This window comes from Tauraco erythrolophus, chromosome 16 (genome assembly GCF_009769465.1).
Source record: "Tauraco erythrolophus isolate bTauEry1 chromosome 16, bTauEry1.pri, whole genome shotgun sequence".
In the NCBI taxonomy this organism is placed as follows: Eukaryota; Metazoa; Chordata; class Aves; order Musophagiformes; family Musophagidae; genus Tauraco; species Tauraco erythrolophus.
In genome coordinates, this window is record NC_141480.1 from 5,420,336 (window position 1) to 5,447,988 (window position 27,653).

At 44.1% G+C, this 27,653-nt stretch overlaps 1 protein-coding gene across 1 annotated transcript; it reads right to left on the reverse strand.

Moving 5' to 3' along the window:
- RASGEF1C (RasGEF domain family member 1C) lies at positions 1–27,394 on the reverse strand. The gene is made up of 13 exons (XM_009984509.2): positions 27,218–27,394; positions 25,458–25,580; positions 22,727–22,864; positions 17,720–17,932; positions 15,644–15,718; positions 11,238–11,333; positions 10,028–10,130; positions 9,846–9,925; positions 9,113–9,208; positions 4,010–4,105; positions 2,540–2,663; positions 426–498; positions 1–25 (listed from the first exon to the last, which is right to left on the reverse strand). The coding sequence occupies exons 1-13, from the start codon at positions 27,392–27,394 to the stop codon at positions 1–3; spliced, it is 1,419 nt and encodes a 472-aa protein (XP_009982811.2).
- Positions 27,395–27,653: the final 259 nt, after the last annotated feature.

Below are 27,653 nucleotides of genomic sequence, written 5' to 3' on the forward strand. Positions count from 1 at the left end.
TCAAGTCTTTCCTAAAATAGTGGATCTGTAAATTTAAAACATAAGAACAATGAAAAAAAAGCAAATCTAAAGGTGGCTTTTTTTTTTTCAAAATCACTCTCTTCTGATTCTCACTCGCACCAAGCCATTATACGTCTCTTAGAAGAGATGTAGACTGTAGGAAAATCCAGTTAACCTAGGACATTTTTCACAGGCCTCTTTTGCAAGGGTACAGAACTGTATAAACGCACAAGTGGAGAGTATTCTTTAAATGGTGGATAATTTGAGATGACAATTAGCTTTTATCCCTGCAGCCTCAGCTCTGGAGATTAGTCTTAAATGGAAAACATCTCCACCAGAGGTCACATTTTAAATGCCAGCACTTTGACTGTCAGAGCAGCACTTTGCAGGTACTTTAGAAACGAGCTCATAAAATGAGTGGTTACCTTAAGGATTTCCACCTGTCTTTTTCTGTCTGGTTTTCTGGACTTTCACTTTCATAGGAAGCCAGATACAAACCTGGAAAAGGTAAATACGTGTTATCCCAACAGCGACAGTAACCCCTTATCTCTCTGCATTCTTGCAGGTCCTATATTGTACCACACAGTGAGAGAAACTTTAAAACTTCATGGTCCACCAGGTAGCTGCTAATCAGTAGGACACCGATGTTTAGCTCACGTGTCTACCTTTGGAAAGCTGTTAGGTTAATTTTGATGGAACAGCAAAGGAGCCCAGAGTTAAAATACGTTAGCATGACCTTCTTATAACGATATTAAGCACTTAAACAGTCTCTGGTCTTGCATATAGAGATCTGGGCCTATTTATTCCATCACAGGACTGCTACCGAAATGTCGTATGAACATTAAAAAAGAGAGACAGTGAGAGCTGACAGCTAAACAAATAAACTTTTTAAAATTAAGAATATTCCCATCACTTAACACAACTTTATCTTCCTCAGTCTTTTTAAAGCTTATAGGGACATGGTATCTTAATGGATACAAAACACCTTCAAGGTAACAATGAGTTACGGAAACCAGAGAAGGAACACAGTAGAAGAAAACAAACAGGTTGTCTTTTTCTGCAAAACTTTGCACTGTAGGATGTGCTTTATGACACCAGAACGCATCTAGGCTGTAGAGTCTCCTCTGCAAAAGCTGGCGGTGCATTAACATCTCACTGTCTTCGCATAATTTTTTTTAAGTAGGCTGTGATTTGTGTTCACACACATCTCCTCATTTGACTGTTTAGCCGTGCTTTGTTCTTTAATGCTGGAAATGTCTCAGCATTCCAGCCTGTGCCACAATTCAATTGCATTTTAATATTCAAGTGTTGGCTCCCTGTTCCGCCACGCCGTGACAAGCACAGTCCAGCTGCATTGCACATCCCACTGCTGCGTCTCTCCTCTGTTCTCCCACCGTTTACACAGGGCAGGTCTTTCTGCTCTGCACTTCCCTGGCTACCAGGGGAGCCCTGCGGTGGCTTCTGCAAACGGCACCTCATGAAAGCAGTATGAATACAGGGGAGGGCATGAGAGAGAGAATCTGAAAACAAGTAGTGGGTTGAGGTCACCCTTTTCTGGTCCAGCAGCCTGAAAACTGTACTTTTACCCCTGACTCTCACTTTCTGTCCCTTTAGAGCCTAAAACCGGAACAAATGCCTTCATCCAATCTCCTTTCGATACTTACGACTTTAATCATATTAATTATTCTATTTTGCAGTTATTCTTCTTAGAGTTTAGACAGAATTTTTTAAGCAGTATTTTGTGTTCTGAAGTAGCCTGCGAAATAAAAACTGTCTGGTCTGATTAACTTGGAGTAGTAGAGAAAACTGTGCATAGAACGAAGAAGAAATAAACCCAACACCAGTATAGCTTATGGGAATATAGCTACAGACAATTCTGTGCGTGACAACGTACCGAGAGGCGACTGACACAAACCAATATGAACTGACACAGTCTGACATGCTGGATACCAAACTGAAGAGGACAGGTAAGTATAAAAAGACAATGAGAGAAATAATTTCAGAACAGAGCTTTCATAGTTACAGCTTAAATTAATTACTAGAAAAGATTTTCTTAAGAATTCTTTTCTGTAGATAACGTATTTCTTTGCTGTAGTGGGGGAAGTCAGCTGTACTACCATGGCCCTGGGCTGTGTTCACTGAAGGGATGACAGTGCTGGTTTGCAGAAGGGATTAGTTCTGGCTCCATCAATCACAGAATGGGTGGCTGAGGGACAGCTGACATTCACAGCAGTCCACGACACGATTCTGTGGCCTCTTTTCGTGATTACAAAAATAGGGCCACAACGGCAAGGTCCTAGACAGTGCCTTACAGGGAAGTTATGGACAAGGGAAAGCAATCGGGCAGCAGCTTCATGAGCCAGACGGTTGTATGTGCAAAACCACATTGATAGACTGGGAATAAATAACCTGCATGACAGGAAAGCTAGGAAAGAACTGGGACTGGTCAGTAAGAGAGATCACCGAAGCATGGATGAGGGTGTTAATTAATAGTGATGAAGAGACAAATTTTCAGTGATTAGAGATTATACAGTCTTACCATCTTCAGTGAAAATGGGAGCAGTATGCAAGTAGTGGATGATGTTAGGGTCTTGTTCAAAGGGACATTCCACTTGCTTCCATGTTATAAATTCTCCTACTTGCTTAGCCAGTTCCAGAAATTTCTGTAAACATAAAACCATTCCACTCAAATACAGTAAGGTTACCTCGCTAAAATAACCACATCCAAGCAGAAGACCGAGATCTGGGATCCAGCATCCCTCATGTCAACCACAAGGACATTAGGAGAAAAGAGCCTGGTATGTTTTAGATGGGTACATTTTCACAGTTTATTTACAGGGCAGAGAGGAAAGGGTGCGCTACGTTTCTTCTTACACGCTGTCTCAGTTTGCACTTAAATGAAAATGCATCCGTGAACAAAGGTACAGGTTACACACAGGTATTTAAGAACAGAGGATACAAATGCTGATGGAACAGGAGGGAGCAGAATTAGATATAAATTACACAAAGCGGGGTGACTCCAACGCCTCACAACTCTTTAGGCCTTCCGACAGTTCTGATACAATTTAAGGTGATGCCAGGCTCAGTGGTTTATGCATTACTCACTATCTCACAATGCCAATAACTGAAGGAAAAATTTAGTGCAACCAAAGCGATGCTGAAGAAATGATTCACAAAGAATTTCAGAGCTCGGGAACTATTTTCTCACCAACATTAGGCAGTTATGTTGGAAGCACCTCATCTCTGCCGCTCCACCGGGAAGCATGAACGCAGCCATGGCAATGCACGGCACAAGGCAGGACACCTGGGTGGCCGCACGCTGCTACTACCAACGAGTTGTACTGGAGTAAACCCATCTGCTCCAGCAGAGAGCTGGGGTTACTCAGAATAGGTGACTAATGCTACCTAGTGCCAGGGCTGTGGGGGAATATAAATCTGTCTGCTGCATTTCATAGAAATCCTTCTGTGTAAAACCTACAGGCAGGAGATAACATTTGAATCCTTACATCAGCGGCATGACATTTACCTCATGGACAGAGTGGCTTTGTACTCTATGAGTAATTCTACTTGTATTCTAATTTTTCTTTAATGACCACAAGTAATTTCTGTCTTACTTTGCCAAATCTCTTTATTAAAAATGAGAAAAGGCAAAAAAGGCAGACAAAATAAAGTATAAAGCATTTTATACTAACTTGTGTGTATGTAAGAAAAATAGTTTTCCATGTTTTCTGAAAAAGCCGTCTTCCCCTCCAAGCCATAAGTATATTCATTTATACTGCTGACTCTGTATTTCTAGCAAGTTAGGATGATATGCTTTAATGTTTATAGAAAAGATACATATTAATTCTTTTAAAAAACATTCTGGGATTGGTTTAACCTTCACACAAGTCTCTTGAGATCGTCTGTTTTGGCATATTTAGTCTTGGTTGGTCTGCACGGAAATTGCGGGCAAACAGTCTCAGATAGTGCTATTAGAATGGGACAGATAAAAACATTTTTCAAATCTTACTTCAAAGTTGACATGTCCATTTGGAAGGCGATTAGCACATCCTTCATTCAAAAAATAAATGTCTTTGATCAATAGGCTGAAGAAGGGGATCACAATCTGTGAAGAGAAATGACATAACTATTATCTTTCCAGTTCAGTATTTCTCTGCATGAAAGAAGAACTCAATCAGGAGAGAGGAGAAAAAAAGAAATATTAACTTTTCAGTGTGCAATGCACTTGAAAAGCAGTACAGTGACAGGCAAGGAAAAGGGCAGCAGGGTGTAGAGACACCTTCAGTCATCAGGAGAATAGACACTGAATTAATATGAACTGAACACAATGTTCACTGAGCAGAATAACATGACTAAGAAAATGCTAACAACCCAGTTTATTATCAACAGCATCACTGTCTGATGACAAGATCAGACAGCAAAGAGCAAAATAAAACTGCAGAACTCTTCTCTCTTGGGTTTTTATAAGCAAAGATGTTGAATATACAAATTGAGCAATTTAAAAACAGCTGAGAACCAAAGAACCAGTATTGTCCCTGAAGAAGGAAAGACAGAATAAAATGTGACGACCAAGGACTTTTCTATAAACAGTTAATCAGGAGCTGTTTCGCGTTCAACAGCTCCATGCATGGCTACCTCTTGAAGCTGTAATTTCCTTTCTGGTGCCTGATTAGTACAACCTGTTTCTCCAAATTAACCTGCAGACAGCAGGACTGAAAGTATTAAGTTAGTTGACAGGAAACTGCCAACAGCAGCCAGAGAGATCACTGTAGCGCTCAAAATAAGCCCTGGGCATCATCCAGGGCAAAGTGGCATATAGCAGTGAGGCAAGCCTTCTCTCTATAGAAAAAGGCTACTTCTAGGTAAGACTCTTGAAATTAATGGACTTACAGCAGGGATAAATCTGATGCCAGATGTTCTGTGGCAGAAAGCAGCAACAGTGCTCCTGAAGCGCATCCCCAGCAGAGACCCAGAGTGCAGCAGACTCCCTCTGGGTCCTCTTGTGCCACAACTCAAAGGGAAAAGAAAGATAACACGAAGGACCAGCCCATGACAGAGCTGACCCCCAGGGCTCTGGGATTCAATATTCAGATCTGAGTCTACCCACCTCCCCAGCACTGGCACTGTGATAGAAAAAGGCCACTTGGAGGGTTTGAGCTATAAGGTCAGCAGCCACCTCTGTGAGCATTTTCCTGTGGCAGCAACATTTGTCTTTTAAGCCACCAAGTATAAACTTAATCACCATGGACTTAAAGGAAACCATATCGCATGGTAGCGTGCCCAAATGTTTCCACTGGGCTATTTGTAAATTAACTGAACTGTAGCTTGTTAAGTGTGCACCGAAATTGAAGTGCCTTCACGGCATGCAAGACCAGCCAAGGGAGCTGGTGACAACAAAGCAATCCTTTAGTTGAGTATTTAATGTCGTACTCTTGTTCCATCTCGTGCTGTACATCAGCTGTAACAGGACATGAAATGGACCTAGACAGGATGGCAGCTGTTATTTTCCAGTCTACAGCCTTCACGAGGCTACAGCAAGTGCGAGCGAGTCACAGACATGAGAACACTGAGGCAAGGAGCCTACAGGCCACTACCAAGTCTTGCTGTGAAAATGGAAGCCAATTTCTGTTTCAGCTAAAATACCACATGCAATAAACTGCTAAAGATCTGCATCTCTGCTGCCTTTTTTAAGGGACAGCCATAGATAAACTCTGTACTGTCAGAGCCATAAAAAAGCCTGGACTGACACTCCAAGAGCCACTGGCGTTATCCTGATACATCCCACTGATCTAATCCAGGAATGGAAACAAAGCACAGTCTAACCCTGCAAAACACTGAGCCCTCCTATCAGGGTGAGGTGGAGCAATTTCTAGTCAAACTGAGCTAAGTGTGTTTCAGGATTTATTTTTATATTATCCAAACTACATCAGTCAGCCTGAGGTAAAGAATACAATTCAGTCTGTGTGGTTTGTTTTCTACCAAAAATGAGGTAACCAGTGTGGTCTTATAAGGTGGAAAGATAGAGAGAGCTGGAGCCAGACACTGATCCCCAGCTAGAAATTGCTGCCAGGTTCTGTCTAGATATTTTTTGCAGGCAGATGTGAGCTTGTTCTGCCCTGCTCCACACTGCCTGGGAGCTAGGTCACCGTCATTAGTGGCACTAAACATAAACGAAGAGCCTTGCTGCGAGGGGAGGTGTATGAATGTGGGCTCGATGCCATGCTAATGCAGCTACAAAGCCACCCGTCAGCTGAGCGTGGGGAGAGCTCGTTCTCATCTGCATCCAAAAAGTGTCAAAGACATACCCTAGGATACCAATTCTCTACACATTTCCAAAGATTTCTGTCTTTTGGTAACCATTTATTCCCCTAATAAAAATATGTTGCCCTGTATGCTTTGTTTTCCAAATTTCTGTCGGAAAAGCAACAAAAGTGGATATAGTTACACTCTAATGTTGGCTTCAATCCAGGCCCATTGCTAGCACAAAATCTGAGATAGTGCCAGAAACTCATATTTCACTGCCTTTTGCTCCCCGCCCCGTGCCATCCAGCCCGCCCACATGCTGAAGGACAATTGCCTCCTGCAGAAAGAAGAAAGCTAATGAGATCAGACGTGTTCTTCCTCCGAAGTATCAGGCAGCAACACCACACAGTACCGCACTGTACATACTCCAACGTTTCAAAGCCAGAGAAATGTCATTAGCACAACGCAAGGTTTCCCAGTGGAATGACTTAATTTTGGAGATGGCATAGGTCAGCTGACTGCACAGATAAAACCAGACTTATTCCTAACAAGTGTACCCCTCTGAATTCTGCATGAAACATCAGCCCTTCTTCATGACCAGTTCTCTCACCCTGCTCTTTGGCAGGTTTGTTTCCGCCGCTGTATTGCACCTCTCAGCTCTGAGAGCTGCCTTGCCATGCCTTTTACGAGCCTGCTCCTGAACAAGTGACGAGCAGTTGTAACTACACCGTTTACACAGAGAGAAAGGCTGGATTAGAACAGCGAGGGCGAGATGTGTGCACAGAGCAGGAGCAGGGAGGGTGTCCCGGGTCACTGGCTCACCCTGTCTCCCTCTGAGGATATCATTTAGCACCCGAGCTGTGCTTCTGTTCAAGTGCTGTGCAACACTCAGCAGCCAAGACACCAGCCCTGAGGAGAGAATAAAGTGATGTTTCTGGTGAGGCTGCCAGTTAAATATTAGCTTCTCTGAGCCTACAGGCAGTTTTTCTTCCTGTGAGACATAACCCACTGCTTAGTCTGTTGGTCTGCGACAAAAGCGCTCCCTCCAGAGCACCTTCCTTCTCCAGAATATGGACTGAGGCCTGAAGGCTCCATCCGTGCTTCTTGGGTGGTCACTTGTCGAGAAGAGGGGTGGAGGGGATAGGGATCTCAAACTCTTGTAAGCACAATTCAATTTGAAGCTAAAAATTTCCTTCAGAGTGAGCTCTGCTACAAGTTTGCCAAGAAGAGACATAATACTTTCTATCAAAAAAAGCAATCATCTTCTTTCAGTTTCATCCAAACTCATTAAAATAACTAACTGATAACCTTGCTTATAAAAAGAAACAAGATTCCTTAATTCCTACAGCAAGAATTACATGATCTACTGTATCTGACAGTGTAAAATATCCAGTGTGAATAGTCACCAAGTCAAATGCTTGAGCATTTTCTTGAACTAATGCCATCTACGGAAACAGAACATGAGTTTTTCTTATGTAAAATAGATTCCTTTCAATTTAATAACCTCTCTGTCCTTAGTCTTAACCAGCTAGGAGTGGAGATACGACATTGCAAACTTCCACAGGAAATTAAGTCAAACAATAAAGCAACTGGTTTGAATACATATAATGGTTGCAGAAGAACTGAACTGCAGAAGCATCTCAGACTGATGGGTCCTTGCTGCAGTGTGTCAGAGTTAAAAGAATTTCTCTGCTAGTCATAAACATCCAAAGCCATCGTCTCTTCTTTGCACAGAGAATTGCTTTTCAGAACAACTCAGCATACACTGACTGCAGCTGAGTCAGCCTGCGACCAGATGCTGATCTCATTTCACTGTAAATGCTGTGAGATTCCATTAGCTTCAGCAGATTTACATCAAATTTACAGCGGTGTGAGATTAGCATCTGGCCTGGCTCCTCTAGTGAATGAATACTAAATTCTGTATTATGCTTGTTCATGCAGTGTCTACTTTGCCTCAGCCACGCTCTGCACAGATTACCCATTTATGATGTGCGATTGCAACGTTAAAAGTGAACCCTCTTTCATAAAACAAACAAACAAAAAGAGATAATTGAGTGGAGAAATAAGAAAATTAACAAGAAACACACTGGAGCGCAAAGCAGGAGGATCCTGCACTAACAACTCGTCAATCTGATTTCTGCAGCATCAGTGACATCTCAGAAAGCTTCATATCATATCATATCATATCATATCATATCTGCTGTGAACACTGATAAAACACCTCAATTCTTGCTCACTGAGATGGCTGCAACAACCAAATGAAATGAAAATTCACGAGGACAGAATTTCTCCCCAAATTTGCTGCAATGGATGCAGACCAGACTTCTTTACTGGACTTGTGGTAAGTCGTCTTTCCCTAACGGAAATGGAGAAGCACCTCATCTGCGAGTGCTGCGCCCTTTGCCCTCTGTCTCAAATCACACTCTACACAATAGGGGCTTGTCTGCGCAGGGGCCTGGCTGGCACAGCTGTAACAGAAGTGCAGCTCCACCTGAGCCTGCCAGGCTGATGCTCCATACCAAAAGAAAAGTAATTTTAGTCTGGAATACCTGTTCCATCTGGTTTATCAATCTAAACAATGTGAATTTTCCAGGGATGTAGAGATGCTTGCAACAAAGTCCTCTATGCTGTGTGTCCTGCCCTCTCTAGCTCCTTGACGTCCGAGAGCAAGTCTGCAAAAGTTCTGTGATCCATTTCAGACTCCTTTTGGACACAGATTTACATTTCCAATCACATTTAGCAGCACACAAGCCTTGCACTGGTGAGCCATGGAAGAAAGGAAAGCATTTGCATCAAGTCTTTGAGCCACCGACTCTCAGCAGCAACACACACCATCTCTTGGAGATAAATGAGATGTGGTCACACTTACCTTCTCCCTGTTGCTGTGTGCGGTGAGAGATCTGTGAGCAGCCCCCCGCAAGGCCGTTCTGTAGTTATAGAAGTTACCAGTAGGGTCCATCTGGTGCTAGATACGCAAAAGACGACACTGGTTAGAAAGCAATCTGGGTCCTCTGAACACAACTTTACCCTCAGTTGTAGCAAGCCCTGAACAGAGCATAGCCTACATCTTCAAAAATCCACATGCACACAAAAATCCATGAGTTAAAGATACAACGAGAGATCTACAGATCACGACTGTCTGTAACCTTTATTTTTCTAGTAACAGCTTACTGGGCTTTTCTGTGAAGAATAAGGACTGCACATATACCAAATCTTGGTATCCTCAATACAAAAAACAACCTTGGCCCTTGTTCACTCGACGTCCAAGGTATAGCTTGGGGGCTTTACACTCAGCATTGTGTCTGTGGCCAAACAAAACTGGCATCAGTGGAAGCACTGTGGCTTGCATATAGGCTTATATTTTTTTTTTTTCCTCCTCCTCTTGGAGTGCTCTGATTCCCTTCTGTGATCAGTAGCTTCACATCTTCCTCACTACGCCTGGGAAAGTTCAGTCAGAATCTGGCCCTCTGCCTGTGAAACATGTCTACAGACATCTCATATCTGGATAAAAACGTGAAAAATCAGAAAGAAAAAAAAATCCAGAATATAATTCAAGCAGTGTATCAGCACCTTTATATATATATTTTTTTAATTTTTTTTACCTCAAGAATGAAAAATTTGGCTGTTTTCACTTTTGACCAAGTCTTCTTTAGCCTGGAAACTGGACTCATGTTCATTCCAGCTGTGAGTGAGAAAGAAGAAAATAAAGCCACGGATGAGAGTCAGACTTCCCTTTTTCATCCGTGACAGCTGGTGCAGAGACCTGGTTAGAAGCTGTACTTACAAATGATTGCCATTAGCGAATTAAAATTCCCAATGTTAAAGCACTCTCGGGCAACGTCAATGAAGAATTCGATAACTTGTGCTCGCTGTTTCTTTTTTGCAGGCTGGAAATTAAAATAAATGAATATTTGTAATAAGCATATGCAGAATTGGAGGGCATCTTGGATATTTGTTACATATGTAGCAGGGGTCCCCGCACGGCTTGGGTCATCCGGCCCTAATTCTGTTCCAGCAACCCAGTAGATGCTGGTGACTGGCAGTCTCTAAAATCAAAGCTTTCGTTGCAGTGACGCAGAAGAAATCCACGGCCATTCCCAGGCTCGCATCAGTTAATGCCTCAGCGCTGGAAGAGGCAGCCCAAGCAGCCCTGAAGCAGTGCCTCAGCTCCCCGCTGGCCTCCCTCAAGTCTGCGGGCACCTTGGCACGGACTCCCCTAAGGGCAGGATTTCACACCCGTGTAACAGCAGCACCTTTGTCTCAGAAAGACACTGTTTCACTGTATGAATCCCTTTCCCCTCTTCTGGGCCTTTCAGCAATATGTCCAGGGCAAATGGTAGCTTGCACTTTAACTACACGTTTCAACAGGACTGGAATCATCCCATCTTTTCCAAAGATGATCTTCAAATGGTAATGCTTTTGAGTCACAGGCTATCTAGGCTGATTACACCATCACTATTCCTCCCTTCCACACCCTTTTCAAAGGAGAAAACATTCATTTCATTTTGATGGGGCCAAGTTAAACAAAACAAAACCACTACCGAGCTAAAAACCCACTAGTCACAGCTACAGTAACGGGCAGCAGGACAAAAAGCCATGCAATGGGAATTCACGAGCACAACAGAGCTTTAGGATGACAGATAACAAATACTGCTCCACTAGAATCTTTTCCAGCAGAAATCTCGCTGGAGATAATTCTCGCCTTGAATTATCCTAAGGCCTTTTTTCCTCCCTTTTTCCCTACAGGGTTCATTATTCCACACTGTACCCCTACTACATCAAGCGAGCAGTGTATCCCCCGTGTGTCGCCAGCTCTGTTTCGCAATCTGCTTGTCATTTATCAGGTCGCTTCTGTGAGTGCAATATTACTAAAACTTACCATCAGATGCTTAGCTAGGCCAGAAAAAATAAATCCCCAGGTTTGCTTAGTAACGTACTACCTCAAACTGGTACTTCAGGCATGTGGTAAAACATGCCACATACTTTTTACTTACCATGCAAATCTCTGTTGCTACAAGATAGCAGAGTCTATTGAACCATTTCACATAGGCCTCAAGGTTACTGGTCTTCTTCTGCTCACTGAAACAAGTCTGGGGAGAAAAAAAGCACAGAAAGACGTACAGCTGTGTTGCAGTTAGCTGCCTGCGTGCTGTGATAAATGTAATTATTGGCTACATCTCTCTCATGCACATGGAACACTGTGCATTAAGGGCCCCGTTGAAATATTCGGTCGGTGGGTGGGTGGGCGGCTGGCAGATGCTCAGGGAGATGAGTGTGTCACTCTGCAGCGATGCACACTAGCTCAGTGTGTCACAGCACAACGATGCACACCAGCTCAGTGTGTCACTCTGCAGCGATGCACACCAGCTCAGTGTGTCACAGCACAACGATGCACACTAGCTCAGTGTGTCACACCGCACAGATGCACACTAGCTCAGTGTGTCACACCGCACAGATGCACACTAGCTCAGTGTCACACCGCAGCGATGCACACCAGCTCAGTGTGTCACAGCACAACGATGCACACCAGCTCAGTGTGTCACTCTGCAGCGATGCACACTAGCTCAGTGTGTCACACCGCACAGATGCACACCAGCTCAGTGTGTCACACCGCAGCGATGCACAGCAGCTCAGTGTGTCACACTGCAGCGATGCACACTAGCTCAGTGTGTCACACCGCAGCGATGCACACCAGCTCAGTGTGTCACACCGCAGCGATGCACACCAGCTCAGTGTGCCACACTGCACAGATGCACACTAGCTCAGTGTGTCACTCTGCAGCGATGCACACCAGCTCAGTGTGTCACACCGCAGCGATGCACACCAGCTCAGTGTGTCACACCGCACAGATGCACACTAGCTCAGTGTGTCACTCTGCAGCGATGCACACCAGCTCAGTGTGTCACACCGCAGCGATGCACACCAGCTCAGTGTGTCACACTGCAGTGATGCACACTAGCTCAGTGTCACACCAAGTCACACTAGTGCAAAGAAAACAGTCCCATTTTGCCTGCAGTAAATGTTCACCTACACAGTCTGCACTGACCCTCGTTCACTGGGATATTAACGGCCGGGGCATTGCAGGACTCAGACAGCAACAACGATACGCAGAAAGAGTAAGACAAGACTCTTCCACAGCATGCTCAGTTTGTGCCTTTCATTCCAGGACTTCCTTCACTTCAGTACATGCAATCGCCCACAGCCCTTTTCTGGGGGGGAGGGACTGTAATTCAGTGAAGTGAGCAAGAGGCAAGCGAAAGAAAACACAGTTCTAGTTGCTTCTTCATGGAAAAAAGTATTTCCCTTATCGAGTTTTCAGGATAATAAGCTCTCCAGTGACCAGCTCTGTCTTGATGGCTGCTCTTGAACAGGTCACTTACATGCCAGAGATACTCAACTGATAAGAGCCATTACAAGAGGCACATTTTTCACTTTTTTTTAAATGAAACTTTACAGAAATTCCCATAACCAATACAGGCTGTGGGAGCAGATACTTGGCTGAACTCTTCCAGTTCCTTTGACATCAACAGATAATTTGACTTTGGCGGAGTGATAGGGCAGTTCACACAGCCTGAAGATGCTACTTGGGACTGCAAGAATTCAAGTCTTTTTCCCAGCCTTAAATTCTCAGACTGTCCATTTAGAACACACTGCTCTCTAGAGTTCCTGTGATTTATTTGAACATTCATTAACATCCACTAGAGGGTATCAGAGAATACTGATTTTTTGTTTTATTAAGATGATCATTTCCCAGAGCTACCATAAATACATGCCACTAAGAAGAAAATCATAATGCATAAACAGCGATCCATTAATGTCAATGGGATTACCCATATTATGTAAGTTAAACAAGTGACTAACACCCCTTAAGAAATGGGGTTTAGTATGATTCCCAAGGTAATTAAAGAAAATATTCACCTGTGATTCTGTATATGGGCATGTTTAGAAACAGAAATCACAGTACCATGCTACTGAGCAAATCTTAACGAACCTGAAATTCCTAGCCACTTTATGAGTAGACTACACATACAATAAAAAAATATCTTTCAAAAGCATCTCGAAGGTAAGTGTCAGCAAGTAGCAAGTAAACATCAAATAAAACAAAGGAAACCCACAGCAGCCCCAGCCTATCCACAGCAATTGCTTTTCCTGCGCTCTGTGGTAATGGTCCTTGTCATAACTACAAAGTACATGAAACCCAGGTTTGGTTCTGAATATGGTATTTCCATCTCAGCAAGGCTGTCCTGTGCCAGGGCATAAGAACCACAGCTAATAGCACAAAACTCGTGAAAAACGTGCAACTGAAGTTGAAACAGACTGCTTTTTAAAGGTTAAGCTTTATAAATGGCAACAATATTTAGCACCTCCCTAGAATCTTCCATCTGCAACTCAAAGCGCTCGATAAACATTCATAGTGAAGCCCTTTGAAGCCCTCACACAAGAAAGATGTCTAATATGATCTCCAGTGGGAGGGAATTCAGACCAGAGCCAATTCGCTGTGGTTAATGGGGGGTGTCCATGGGTTGGGGAATGACACGTCGCTCCACGTAAGGTTTGTGCTGCCACGTGCAATGCTATACCAGGTCCTACACAATCTCTTGGCTGTACCTTAACCCTGGTGTGGAGGCTTTTCTAAATAATCGCTGGAACCTCTTCTCAGCCCAGGCAAAGGGTGGAAAAAAGTTCGAGACTGCCTGCTGACTTGAAGCCCAATAATTTGTTAGTGCCATGTCTTGTGTGAAAATGTTATGGCAGTTTCTGCTTTACTAAATAGATCCTCCTGGGGGAAGACATTGCCTTGAACTTAAAACGCAACGGAGTGGTGCATCCCTGCTTCCTGCCTGTTATTTTCTCTGTTATTATGCACTTCACTGAAGTCACAGAACCGTTACTGGGCAGCACCTCAGTGTTCAGATTTGCATTTGAAGAACACGCATAACTGTCAAATCGCTTGTCATAGTCTGTCAAGATTATTTGCTTGGATTTCCCATCCCAGCATTATTTTCAGGCTCTCTGCCTCTCATTCTAATCCTTCCTGTCCACCTTAGCTAATATTTCCTTACATTTACCTTGTAACCTCAATTTCTCTCCACATCTTTGTGATATTCTGTGTTGGCCCTGCACTGGAAATTCTAGATACAGCTACAGCCATTGTGAGGACATTAGTTTATTACTGAACATCTTCTTCCTCTAAGCATCCCTTCCCCTCTACAGCTTTATGCAATTTGATTTCCCTCACTGCTGCTTCACTTCCAGGCTTCCAAAATTCACTCAAATTTAGTGCCCTCATTTGATCTCTTTCATTTTACTTCACACGGATACGACGACTGTTCATTTTCAGTCTTGTCCCTCGTGTTTGCAGCAGGTTGCTGAAACCTCACTGTGGCTGGTTCGATATTTCATGTTTCTGACACACCTTTGCTACCCTGGGGTTCCTTCCTGAAGGATGTGATCAATGCTCAGAATATTTGAAACACCATCTCTGCCCACTCCCCCCTCCCTGAAACCAACCGCACAATCTCCATAACTCCGATAAAAGAAGGAAAGAGTCCAATGCTGCACTTTTCATCCATCCATCCATCCATCCATCCATCCATCCATCCATCCATTTTTTCACCATTACAAGCTATTCTGGTGCTCTCTGAGCAGCACTATAAACAGAGGTCTTCCTGTTATGTTCAGCATCCAATGACGAAATTCTGCCATTGATGTATGATCTCAGTGGGAGCCCACAGGCAGTTCAGGGGAAGAATTTTCCATTTATTTTTTTTTTTTTCTGGCACTATGTGACGTCTTCAACTCTCCCTCTCCAGCCAGGAAGTCTCCTTCTTTATTGAGGCAGTCACTGAAATGCTGCTTCAAACCCCACTGGAATCAGTGGAAAGACTCCAACTGGTTTCTACGGACTTTAGATGACGCCCTGATCAGGCACTCCACTCCCTGCGGTGCTTTGGGTTAAAAGCTATTGTGTAGAGAGAGAAAAGTATGTTGATTCATGACGCACTGACTCATTACTGTGGTGTCTGGGCACACACTACCAGCATTACATCACGTCCAGAGTCTTTATGCCTTCAACCCCGGGAGCAGACATTCTCTGCTTGTGCACAGCCACAAGCCATCTGCCCTGGTCAAAGCAGGTTAGGAGGAACAAGCCAGAAAGTAGAACATCAGGGTGCTGGCCAGTTTCAGGCTGGGACATACTCTCACCAGGAAGGAGCAGCAATGACCTGCCAGTGCGAGCTCTCCCAACAGGTCCCATCCTTGCCATGAGAGTATAGGTCGTTGGTTGGTCTGGCCCTGGTCAACACATGCCCCAGGCTCTGCTCTTGTGGATCTCATTGCATCAGTCCATCTAGACAAACTGATCGCAGGGGACACTTTGCATATGGACAAATCATACCTTGGTGCCATCCAGAGGGTCTTTATGCACAAATGCCTGCACAAACTCCTCAGGTCCAATGTGACTCAGCCTTTCCTATTAGAGAGGGGGGGAAAAAAGAGAGAGGAAGAAATAAGAAAGCACCCCAGAATCTCTTCTGTTTCTCTTGGTAAGACACCCCCATTATCTGTCAGCTCTAAATGGTGTTACTGAACTGGTAGACAGCCAACTAGCACCAGACATCAAAATTCATAAAAACATTTAGAGTTATTTCAGCAGAAAGAAGAAAATGAGAATAAATATGTCTCATTGCTGACAAGCCATAGTAAGAGCCCTCCCCACTGCGCAGAAAGAAAGGTTCTGGATGCACAAGGCTCCATCTGAGAGCCAGCAGACTTCATTTCTGTGCTTGGTGCTGCCACAGACCTGCTGTGGTCCAGCACTGTTCCCCAGCTGTTAAAATGGCAGTAATGCTGCAAGCTGGTAACCATGGCAATCCATTGCTCATCTGCACACCCAGTGCTCTGACTCTGCCTCCCTACCCAGTGAAGCTCAGGTGATGCCCCAAGGTGGTGGCTCTGTGCCACTGAGGAAGGGCGGCATTGAAGATGCACAGGTTTACACTGCAGGCACTGCTTACACTGTAGAGTGTCCCAGGCATTACCCAAACCAAGAGTAAATAAAACATCTGGATCTCTCTTAGTAAAGAACAGTCCATCTCCACCAGTGCCTGAACAAACCTGGCAGTTCCAGCCACACCACTGGCCTTCTTATGGCTTTTCAATTCCCTTAAACATGTTTATTAGAAAAATATCTGTTGTAGGCCACAAAGGTATTTCAGAGGAGATGTTTTGGAATTCCTACAGCCCAAGCTTAGAACACTCAAGCAACAATAAAATTAATGGTAGTTTTGCTTAGGTGAAAATTTTATGGCTACTCCTACGCTTGGCTTCTCACCTTGCCGCTGATAACTGTACAGGACTCTTACCAGCAAATAACTTAATAAACAAATAGCAAATAATTCTTACTAACAAATAAGCTTCAGACGGTTTCGGTGCAGAGCAGTTGGTGTACCAGATGCAGTACGTGAAAGAGAAGGTAGAGAGCACTGATTATAGTAAAGCGGAATGAAAACCTCTAGCTGCATCGGTTTTAAAAGTGCAGCGGAGCCCCCGTTACGGGAAACCTCCCCTTGGAAGACAGTTGTACTGTGGAGGAAAAGAAACGCAAGAAAAACACTCCAGGCAAAAGGACTTCTACTCTCTGGCTTAACTTATATAAAGCAAAGAGAGACAAGTTGCATGTTCTGAAAACTAACCAAGGTGAGAAGATGGTCTAAATTTGGGGTTTCTCAACTATTCCACTTCTTGACAAATAGAATATCAACTACCTTCAGAATTCCAAAGGCTAATTCCATGACATTCACTCCAATCCACAGTCCATTTCATGGTTTGTTTTTCCAGCCTTCCTCTCAAGGATGAACACTGTCTACAGGAGGACAGGCAGCAGAGGATCACTACAGCATCAAGAGATCTGCAGATGGCAGTAATGTTTTATGTTCTTCTGTGAACATCCAGGAGGTCTACACAGAGGACCTGAACCTGGGAAAGGGCGTGCAACACAACACACCCTGTACATTCATGCACAAAGCCCCAAAGGGAAGAATGAAAAACACAGTGGGCAACTCAGATGCTTTGTGTATCTGCAGGAACGGATTTAGACTGTTAAAATTTCTTCCTAATTAACAGAAGGGCTAATGACCAGCCATTTCAATAGCACCTTCAGGTTGTGGGGCTCAGAGCACCTTACAGAAGTGGGAACTCCTTGACCTTCCTGTGACTATGACTCACGTCTCACAAATAAGCAAGCTGAAAAGGTAAAGTGACCCGCCCCACAATGCACAGGAACACTCTGAGATACAGCTTGCTTCCCAAGCAGCTCTTACCCTGTCCAACCCTGTCTCCTGCTGCAGTGCTGATACAGCACGGGATGTGCTGCAGCAGTGCAGACATTTTTTGGTTGTGTCTGGAATACTTAGCAGCTGATGGCTCAAAGTAATATCTCTGACTGCAGAAGTTGGGAACCATTCCCACTTACCAGCTCCACATGTGTCAGCTGCTGAGCCAGAGTGTAAGGGTCACTGCAGACACTCAGGATTTCTCTCTGAATTGATGGAGGTTTACTTTTAAAGGCAACCAGCTTATCAGAGACAGCAGCACTGATCTTGACAATCCCTTCTTGCCCATGGCTGAGGGTTGCAAGCTTCTGATTCAGGGTTTGCAAAAGCTGATTCATCTTTTTCCAGTACGCCTGGAGAGACAGAGAGAGAGAGAAACATAAAGCACCCACAGAATTTGACGAAGCAGTGGTTTTATGCTGAATTTTCCTTCCTGCAAAATACTCCTCAGCCAGCAACAGGTTACCATTTTATTTTCAACAAGACTATTTCAGAATAACCAGTCGGCTTAATTACAGTTCTGTGCTCTGGACCACAGAAACAGGCTGCAGTCAAGAGAAGAGGCAGGCAGGACTGGTGGGTTGGGCTGGCACTGGTACTCGCATATTCCTGCCAACATCAGGATTAGAGGAGAGGTAATGCTACAACATGAGTTATTCCAGCTTTCTGGAGCACAGCAGCATTCAGTACCCATCCTTTACATCAGCTACGTGTTGGCTGAGAACTCTAGCTGGTAGTAGTGGCTAGACAACTCTTACTTATTAGGAGTAAGAAATGTTTCTAATGCTGTTCTCTCCATCCTTTTGAGCTGAAACATGCAGAAACATGCTGTTACTTGCTACCCAGTTGGAGCGGTCTGAGATTTGAGTATTTAATATCTAAAATGTTAACTGCTACCGAAGGAAGCTCATATCGTATTCCAAGCACAGCCATGTGCTCAGCAGGATGATCATTACTAAGTTGCTCAGGTTGTTCTCAGAGCTGGGGCAGCTCTTTACAGACAAGGAGTGGAGCCACTGGCCATGGAGGATCAGCAGAAAGAAATGCCTTCAACTCTTCATGACTGACAGATGCAGACATCATAAAACTGAGAGGACTGGTGGACGGGCTCTAAAGACAAGGATACGTTGGAAATGTCCTTGGGCCAAAGCCTCACGTGGAGCATGGGGTGTATCCTGCTGAAGAACACAGCCTCATGGGCTTTCCCAGCCAGGAAAAGGAGCATCGGGCACGGGTTCCATGGGTGCTCCCTCAATTTCAAAGAGTGCAGTCACCTGGGAAAACAGTTTGCAGGCTGGCCTACTACCAGCTCCTCTTCCAGCACAAAGACATACAGTGGAGAGATCCTCTTGCTGCTCATAAGTAGAATAACTCCTCACTCCCCATCCAAACAGAATTCAGTAATGTCAAGTTGCCAGTAACATCAGTTTGTAATCTGTCAGTGTGACACCAGAGCTGGCACGAGGCCTCTTCTGGTACATCTGCACTGCACAGCAGATGCACACCCTGGCACCCTCCATGCAGTCATCATCATCACAACAGGGACCTGGCTGAAGTGTGCCTTCCCATGAAGACCAACACACACCTGTGTTGCATCCCAAGCTGGATGCAGCCCAAATGAAGTCTTGGGAAGTACTCCTGAATCTCACGGTTTAGATACAGCCTTTGTCTTCTTCAGACTTTTGTAGACTGTGGATAGTCTTCAGTGTTAGACATTCACAGCACTCTTGTTTTAGGTGTTCAAGGTACCAGAAGCCACAGTCAGCGCTCTTCTCACCTACACAGGGTCCCATCTGTACACTGGAAGTAGCTTTTCCTACTGCTTCACAGCGAAGAGTAACATACTCGAATCTACCCTGTTCCATTACAGTCTGAGGCTGGAAACCTTCAGAACATCCCAAGTACTTAAAATCTTGCTGCAACACTGTAACTTTCATACAGCTTTTCTAGCAAAAGGTTTCATATTGCTGAGAAATCTCTCATTTCACTCGAGGAAGATGCTCTCTCGAGCTGTGCTGGAACATGGGCCAGATAAGCAGGATGTGGTCAGGCTTTTTTGCTAAATAGACCCGAAAAGTCCAAAATGAAGCAAGTACCTAGAAGGCAGGAGGGACTTGTCTTGGAGAATGACAAGACATGTTATATTTGGAAGCAAATCGCACAGGAGGAGTGAAAATTGCAGTGAGGAAGATGTAAAAAGAAATAATTTAAATAAATTTTGGAAAACTAAAAAACATTCTTTCAGTTTTTATCTGTTCCTGATGTATACTACCTCCAAGGAAGAGAGACTACTGGTCTCTTCATGCAATTCCTCATTCGAACAGATGGTCACACTTTTGATTTACAAAGACTGTCCTGGACCCAAACTACTGAACACCATCTAAGTATTCCTCTGGTTTACGTCCAGGTGTGTTTGCAAATCTCAGCATAGTTTATCAAGCTCTACGAATAGAATGTTATTTTTTAGCGGAAACTCAAATAGCAACATATTTGGTATTTTGTGAACATATTTTGTAAACAGGGGAATTAATTTTGGGGTGGGTGGGCAGGCACGGCACTGAAATCCAAGTCTTCTACAGAATATAAAACATTTGGCTAACAAACTTTTAGCTGAAAACCCACTTCTCTTTCAAAAAGAATTTTGGATGAGAAATCTTGGACCAGCCATGTGTGTGCAGTATCAAATTCTTCACTGTTTGGATGAAAAGCCAAAAAGCAGCATAAAATTGCCTGAACGACATGCATATCAGCCAGTCTTTCCATAAATCCTTATCAAGATATCTACTGTCACCTAGTTTTGTACGGAATATGGCATGATAATATAGATAAAGACAACAGTAAACAAAGACTCAGGTAAGCCACCCACCTAATAAAGAATGAAATGAGAGAGACACTTAATGGACACAAAAAAGATTATCCAGAAATCAGAGCTCTTGAAGAGACTCACTGAAAATCAGTTGGGTGCCCCCTTGCCTAGAAAGCTTTTCTATGCGTGTTGGGGAAGAGATTAAAAAAAATCCTGCTTTTGCCCTTTTAAAAGCATTTCCTGTCTTCTATAAACTATGTTCACTAAGTGAAAACAACATTGTTCATTACCTTCAACATGCTGGTAATTACCCTGCCAAAAAGTGACCCCCCATTGTACAGAGGCTGCACGCTGGACTCCATCAACCAATTTCACTTCATTGCCACATTAACAGTCAAAAGAAGCATATTACTGTTTAATATTTAAAGAAAATGTTTCATTCTTAACTGGGAAAGTTCCTCTGAAGATGGTAGCCCTCAGCAGGTGGCTTAGGAGCTCAAATTTTAATTAAAATTTCTAACTCTAAATGCAAATCACAGCACTTACTAAGAAACGCTTCTCAGCACGGACACCTTTATAAGCACATCACAGAGCCTTTAGAAAGTGGACTCTGTAAAGGACAGGAGCACACACTGCAGGAGAAAATCCTGCATTAACCTACATGGACTAGACGACCTCACAAATCTTTCAATCTTTAATTTCTATGATCCACAATGGCAACAACTTTCTTCCAAACAACTGATGGGCACAACCGCTCTTTCATGCTGCCCTTTAAAAAAAGAAATTTGCATTTGCAAGATATGAAATGTTTCTCAAATTAATTATTGATTTTGCTCAGGCATAATCACTTGCAATTATAGTGCCTCGTAATATTTGAAAAACAATGGTTTGCCCCCCAGGGCACCCATAAAGTTTGGTACACAGCTATGCCCGCTCCAGAGTGAAGGAGTGCAGGACTTGCTCAGGTTAGGCAAAGAAACTATTGCTTTGTATGCAAAATGTTGATTTTTAGCATTTATGGCTCTTCACCAGGGCAGCTACTGCTTTTAAAAAGCACCCATAAAGCCCCTGTTCTCTGCCCTCTTGGCTGGTTGCTTCTTTCCAGTGGACATGATTTTGGTGGGTCTGTACGGGTTTCTCTCACTTCGGATGCTGAAGGGCTGCAAGGCACCTTTCTTGGTGGTCAGCAGGAGCAAGTTCACTGCCTCTCCCCTTGAGGGACAAGATTTACTGCTCTCGTTAATGGAATTGAGGTCACCTTGGCTCTTTCTGTTAAGTCCTTTGTGTTCCCTTCATCCCCATCAAAGTGCCATGCAGCTTCCCCTTTCCACTCCTCTCTCCCATGGGCTGGCCAGCCCAGCCAGCCAAGCATGCCAGGCTACAGCCACCCCAGTGTGCCAGCTGTGATGCCAGCCCAGCCCAAGAGCAGCTGTTTCCATTTCTCTCATGTTTTATGTGGGTAGGAGGGTCCAATTTCATGTCCGTTGTGCTGCAACCCTGCTAATTCCTTCTCTCTTCTCTCCACCCCTCTCTTTCTTGGACTCACGGGTATGTGCTTTTTGCTCTACTGAACTGCACCCATCCTGTGGCCTGAAGCCAGGCCTTGATGTAGCCAATGGAACTGAATTCTTCCACATCTCATGGTTAACCCAGAAGTAATTAGAGACTCTCTGTGTACTCTTTGCTCTTATCCTTATTATTTTCATGGATTTTGTGGTATTTTTAATGTTTCTGAATTAATTTATGGGATTCATCCACCTGAATTCACCAGCTGGTCTCCCAGAGACTCCATTCACTGCATCCTACTCTGCCACATATGCGGCTCAGGCATTTGAACACCAAGACCATACCGATCTCTAGACAGAGTTTTGCCCAGCAGGCCACACACTGCTGTCTTCTGCCACTTTCATGCTCCCAGAGAAGCTACGTGTCCATAAACATTTGTATTTTCTTCACCATATCAGCCAAACAGGCTGGATTCCACAGGAGCTACCTCTTGGCCCATAGATCCTGTGAACTTTGATGAGGATTCCTGTGGCATCAGTCAAACTGTGATCAGAGTCTGCTGCTGTGTGCCTGCTCATCCCCTGCCTGGGTCCTCGCTTCACAGTATCAACCAGCTCAAGCATAGGGCCAATGTGTCTCCATATCACTGCCACAGGGGTACCTAAACTGAGAGATGTGGCTTTCAGGAAGCTACTACTGATTTTAACTGTTAGATGAGAACAAAATTCTAAGAGTTCCTTATGGAACAGAATGTGGCAAAAGGAGGAAAAGGAAGAACCAAGTGAGAAAATGAACATAACATCTCTACACAACGCCCCAGGTCACACATTCTCACCTCATCACATGGGGCTATCCTGTGAATCATGTCTTTCAGATGGCCAATCATCCGCTCTTCCTGAAAGTCATATGGGAATGTCTCCGTCCACTCTGTCAGCAACTGTAAGATTTTGGGTCCAAATTTTCTGATCCGTGCCTGAAACAGAAACCAGAATGATGGACAGGGATTGAAATGTGTTTACTCATTAAAGTCTCCCAGCAAATACACATTTCACCGAAAGTGGGGCCAGATTTTCAAAGAAGGAACTGATGGTTGCACCTGCAAAACCTGCACACATGCAAACAAATAGTGTGGTGCACAAATGACATATTTTGGCAAGCAAAATATACCAACACTTAGATGCATGCACAACTGTCTGTTTTACATGCAGATTTAAATATTCTGCACATGCAATTGGCCAGTTTATGGTTGGATGGACATTTTGTTGGTGCAACCTTTTTACCTTTTTTAAAAACATCTGGCCTTTTTTCTCATTTGAACAACATGTTCTTCCCTTTTGTACTTATAACCCTCCTATGTTTTCATCCTTTCCTGAAAAGTTGATTGCAATGCATTCTTCACCAACGAAGGGAGTCTTTTGCTTTCTCGCCATATGAAAAAACTGCTCAGTGATCACTGGCAGATGTAACATGAGTAAGAAAAGATGGACAAAACACCAGCACTTTAGTAATTTTACCTGGGCTACTGATAATGTTGCTCTCTTGCCACATGAGCTCAAGGTCATGATAGGACAAGGACACCCACTCACGTAACACATAGCTGATGCCCACTTTACTTCTGGTGTAGATTTATCTGAGGATGCAGCAGTGCGAATAGCCAGGAAGATATGGGGCAAGGAGAGAAATGTGGGCAACAGCACAATTGGTGCATTAGTATTATCTCAAAAGACGGCCAGCATGGCTGCTTCCAAAGCTTCCATCCTCCGTTATCCAAGAACTCGTGAAAAGGAAATCGCATTAAACAACAAGCTGCAGTTTTATTTACAGGAAACACAGACCAAAACAAGCAGCCTTCTTCTGCATCCTACGTACTGCAGCTAAAGCGTACCCTGTAATCAGGAAAAATTATACTCTTGAGCTCCACAGCTCTCTGCTTTTCAACCAAGGTGGTTAAAATGCGTATTTCAGCTCTCCACCAACAACAGGTTTCAATGAACCACATCTCTAAAAATAACTGCTGTCAGCTCGCATTAAGCTCATGCTCAAAGACCAGCAGGTGGCTGCTAGAGGGAAAGCTTTATTGGAAACTACAAAGGTCTGGGGAGACGTTTGCTCCAGCTGTGTAAACTGCTATTACGAATCGAAGGAGAGGACTTTGAGCAAGTCACAGGACACAACTCAGGGGACGGGAGGCCGCTTGTGTGCAAAGTTTTAAAATCAGCCCCGCTCTCAGGAACACAAAACCAGCTGCGTTCCACCAACTCTGCATTATCACAGGCTAGTCCAAAACACAGACTCACCTCAGGCAGACTGGGAGATCTTCGTAATAAGATGATGTTTCTCATTTCTTGCAAAGTTTAATGAGCAGCAAAACCTTGCAATGCTCACATTTTAATCCTCTTAAATTTGCATCTGCCATAGTACTGGAGAACAGAACCCATCACACCTCAGAAAAATTGTTTTGGATGCTCCACCTCATACAGATATTTCTATTAACATGGACTGTACAGGCAACCCAAGTACCAGATTTCCATGTAGTCTGGCTGATTGCTCTCCATAGTGAGGGCAGAGCTCCAGGCAACCAGTTGCCTGGGCAAAAACAAGCACACGTGTTCAGAGGCTGGTGATTCAGTACTTGATACCGAAAATACTATTCCAAAGCTGGAAAGGCTGATCTTGAGAATCATTTCAGAATTTTGGGGTTTTGAGAAAGTTGCAACTAATGCACGTTCTTCTTCCCTCCACTGCACTGAAGACGTACTTCCTGCTCCAAGTAACATACTGGATACGTCTTCATCACTGCACCAAGGAGAGCTTGGGTGGAATCCAGCACTGAACAGGATCCAGTGGGATCCATCTCCACTACAGTGTCTGTGGGACTGCCAGAGGATGCACATGTGTCGTTACACACTGTAACAGTCTGCACAGTCCCTAGGGCAAAACAGGAGGAGTCCCGACGCAGTAACAGCTTGGATTTTCTCATTCCGTTAGCTCGTCACAGCCTGACTCCTGCTCCAAGCCGTTCCCGGTGTGCCAGACAGCGCCGCTCTGCCGCACGGCTGTGCGGACGGTCTGTCAGTGCTGGCAACGGGAGGTTAGTGGGTACCTGATTGCTGTTACGTAGCGTCCAAAGTGACAGGTAAGGCCAAGAGGAAATATTACTGTACCAGAAGCAAGAAAGCAAAAGGGCAGCCCCATTAAGTAAAAATAGGAAAGAGAGTGGTGTGTCGACATCTGCAATTGACAGCGTGTGAGGTTTATGTCCTACCTCCTTGCATCCCGCAGGCTTCATCAGAGCCTTAAAGAAGTTAAGAAGGGAAATCACCTGGGAAGACCGAGACAGGGGGAAAGGGAAAATGGGAAGAAGATTTGAAGTGACTAGTGCCTGGAGCACTGCTCTTGGACATGGATACTAGGATGCCTCCATGTCAGGATCTCAGCGGCAACTGTCATCCTTTATGAGAAGGTTTCATTCAATCCAAAGGGAGGCGAAGGACACACACTAGAGCCTCAGAATTCTCTGCCCATTGAAAACACCTCATGTTTTTCTGCCATAAAGATAAACTCACCTTGTCCAGCACGGGGTCGTCCAGCCGCTGCTGCTCAATGCACTTGTGACAAACTCGGGACAAAAGCTCATGGGGTTCAATGAAGAGTCTGGAACTTAGCAGGAAAGTAAAGATATAGGCTTTCTGCAGGAGAAAGAAAAGCAGATCTGCTGTAAGCACACACACAGTGAGTAATACGATCCATAAAAGCCCCTAACTCCAGTTTTTGCATGTCCACTGAGACAGACCTTTACGTCTAAAAGACATAAGGATTCCTGACCCTGAAAACGGAACTGGCTACAGTGGGTGAAGGAGGCAGTGGCATCTCCTTCCTCCACAGCATCCAATTCCAGCCTTTGGTTGCCCAAACCCTGTGCAAACATCCAGCAGAGACAGTATGTAGGTCACACTATAGGAGCAAGCCCACGTATAGGAGACAGCACAACCAGGGATGCACAGAGGCCAGGGAAAGCTAAATGTGTAGACACTCAGGCATCACTGTGTTGTACTGGGCTGTGAGCTGCAGACATCTCCAGCTCAGTCACATATTGCTATTGCCCTGCAGGTCTCACCCAGTCTGTTTTAAGAAATATTTCATTTATTCTACTAACTCCTCAAAATTAATTTATATCAGCCAAGCCATATCATAGGCAGTCCCACATCTGTGAAGCTGTGGGAAGCAGGCCTGTTGGATAAATCCTTGGATTATTTGAAGTATTCCAGCAGTAAATTTAAAATATACACACAAATCCTCAGTTGTTTGCATCCTGACCCCTCCTGGCACCTGAATTATCTTCTTTCCCCCAGACTTAGCCATGCTCCTGAGCAGCAGGTATAATATTACATATCAGACATTGCTTAATGAAAATCTCCCAGTCTAATCTGTCCATTACCTATTTTTATTGCCTTTCTGTTCTTTTTTTTTTAATTGATATGCTGCTTTATTACTTATTTTTAGCTGATCAGAAACTGAGCTGTGGGTAATTTAAAACATGCTGTCTGCTCTGCATTGATAACTTTCGTAGTCTTCTAAACTGCCCAGAAGTCAATGCTGCTCTGTGCTTTGAAATGCAAGCCTTTCCATAGAGATATATTAGCACTTAAAAGTCTTCCAGTCAAACTCCACCCTGAGTTCCACTGAGGATGTGCAAAATCCAGTGAAGTCGATGTCTTGCAGGACCATAAACCTGCTTCCAATTTAGATCCTCACACTGTTGTTGAAGAAACACTGAATATTCACTCACGGATTAAGGATTAGGATCTGGACTGTGCTGTCCAGTGACTGCAAAATCGGTGTGACTATAATCCCAGGTAAATGATGAACCCATCAGAGGAAGCATCTCTGTTGTCACTGAGGGAATGCTTTGTACATGCAGGCAAACCTGGCTCACTTCGAAAGCTACTGAAATTCAGCTAATTTAATGCCAGTTCAGACTTGAAGTTTTTTGCTTCAGTCTTCATCTAAGCCTCTCTGGGATGCACTGCTATTTTTGAAGTGCTCCGACTGCTCTATCACTAATTCATCACCACCACCGCTTCCCCCCCCGCTCCCCATTCTCTTATTTAAAGGCAGTATCAACTTTGGGATCTGCTTTTTCATGGGAACAATTATAGAGCAATGAAACAGCATTTAAAGCAATGCACCAATTTACCAAGCTTTAATCGTATGCAGCTTTTAAATCAGCCCTCTTAATTCAAAATTTAACACATTTGCACTTTTGCATAAAGTGCTGCCCCAATTCATCAGAATTAAACTGTTTATTATACTGTGAATTGCTTACTTCAGGGTAGTAATCAGTGGTAGGTATCAGATGCTGGATTAGAGCATCCAGAGAAGCTGAGGTAAGGTTTCCATCCTGGAAGATCAGTCCTCCTTGTTCATCTTCTTTTGAAGTATGTAGATGAGGGCTGAAGCCACATGGGGTAAACATACTGGTAGAACTCAGCGTTTGGGGCATGCCTTCCTACAACAGAGAGGAACTCACGTCAGGGACAAGATCCATCAGATTCACAGCCACATCTGTCTTCTGGTTAATTTGAAAAACACGAGCCACTAATGAACGCTTCCTGTTCACAGAATTAACATGATCTCTTCACTACAATCTCTTCTACAGTCATCCTTGGCAGATCATGCCCGTGATGGGAAACACAGGATAATGGACAGTTAGATTCATGCTTTTGGGCTAGAAAGGGACAGCAGCTGCTTTGGGCTCCCGC

Excerpts from the sequence above, each read along its gene's own strand:
- RASGEF1C (XM_009984509.2), bottom strand. The coding sequence starts at position 27,394 with ATGCCCCAAACGCTGAGTTCTACCAGTATGTTTACCCCATGTGGCTTC. Across the intron at positions 22,865-25,457 it reads ACGACCCCGTGCTGGACAAG|GCACGGATCAGAAAATTTGG; the intron begins GTGAGTTTATCT and ends TTTCTGTTTCAG. Across the intron at positions 11,334-15,643 it reads ACCCTCTGGATGGCACCAAG|ACTTGTTTCAGTGAGCAGAA; the intron begins GTATGATTTGTC and ends TTTTCTCCCCAG.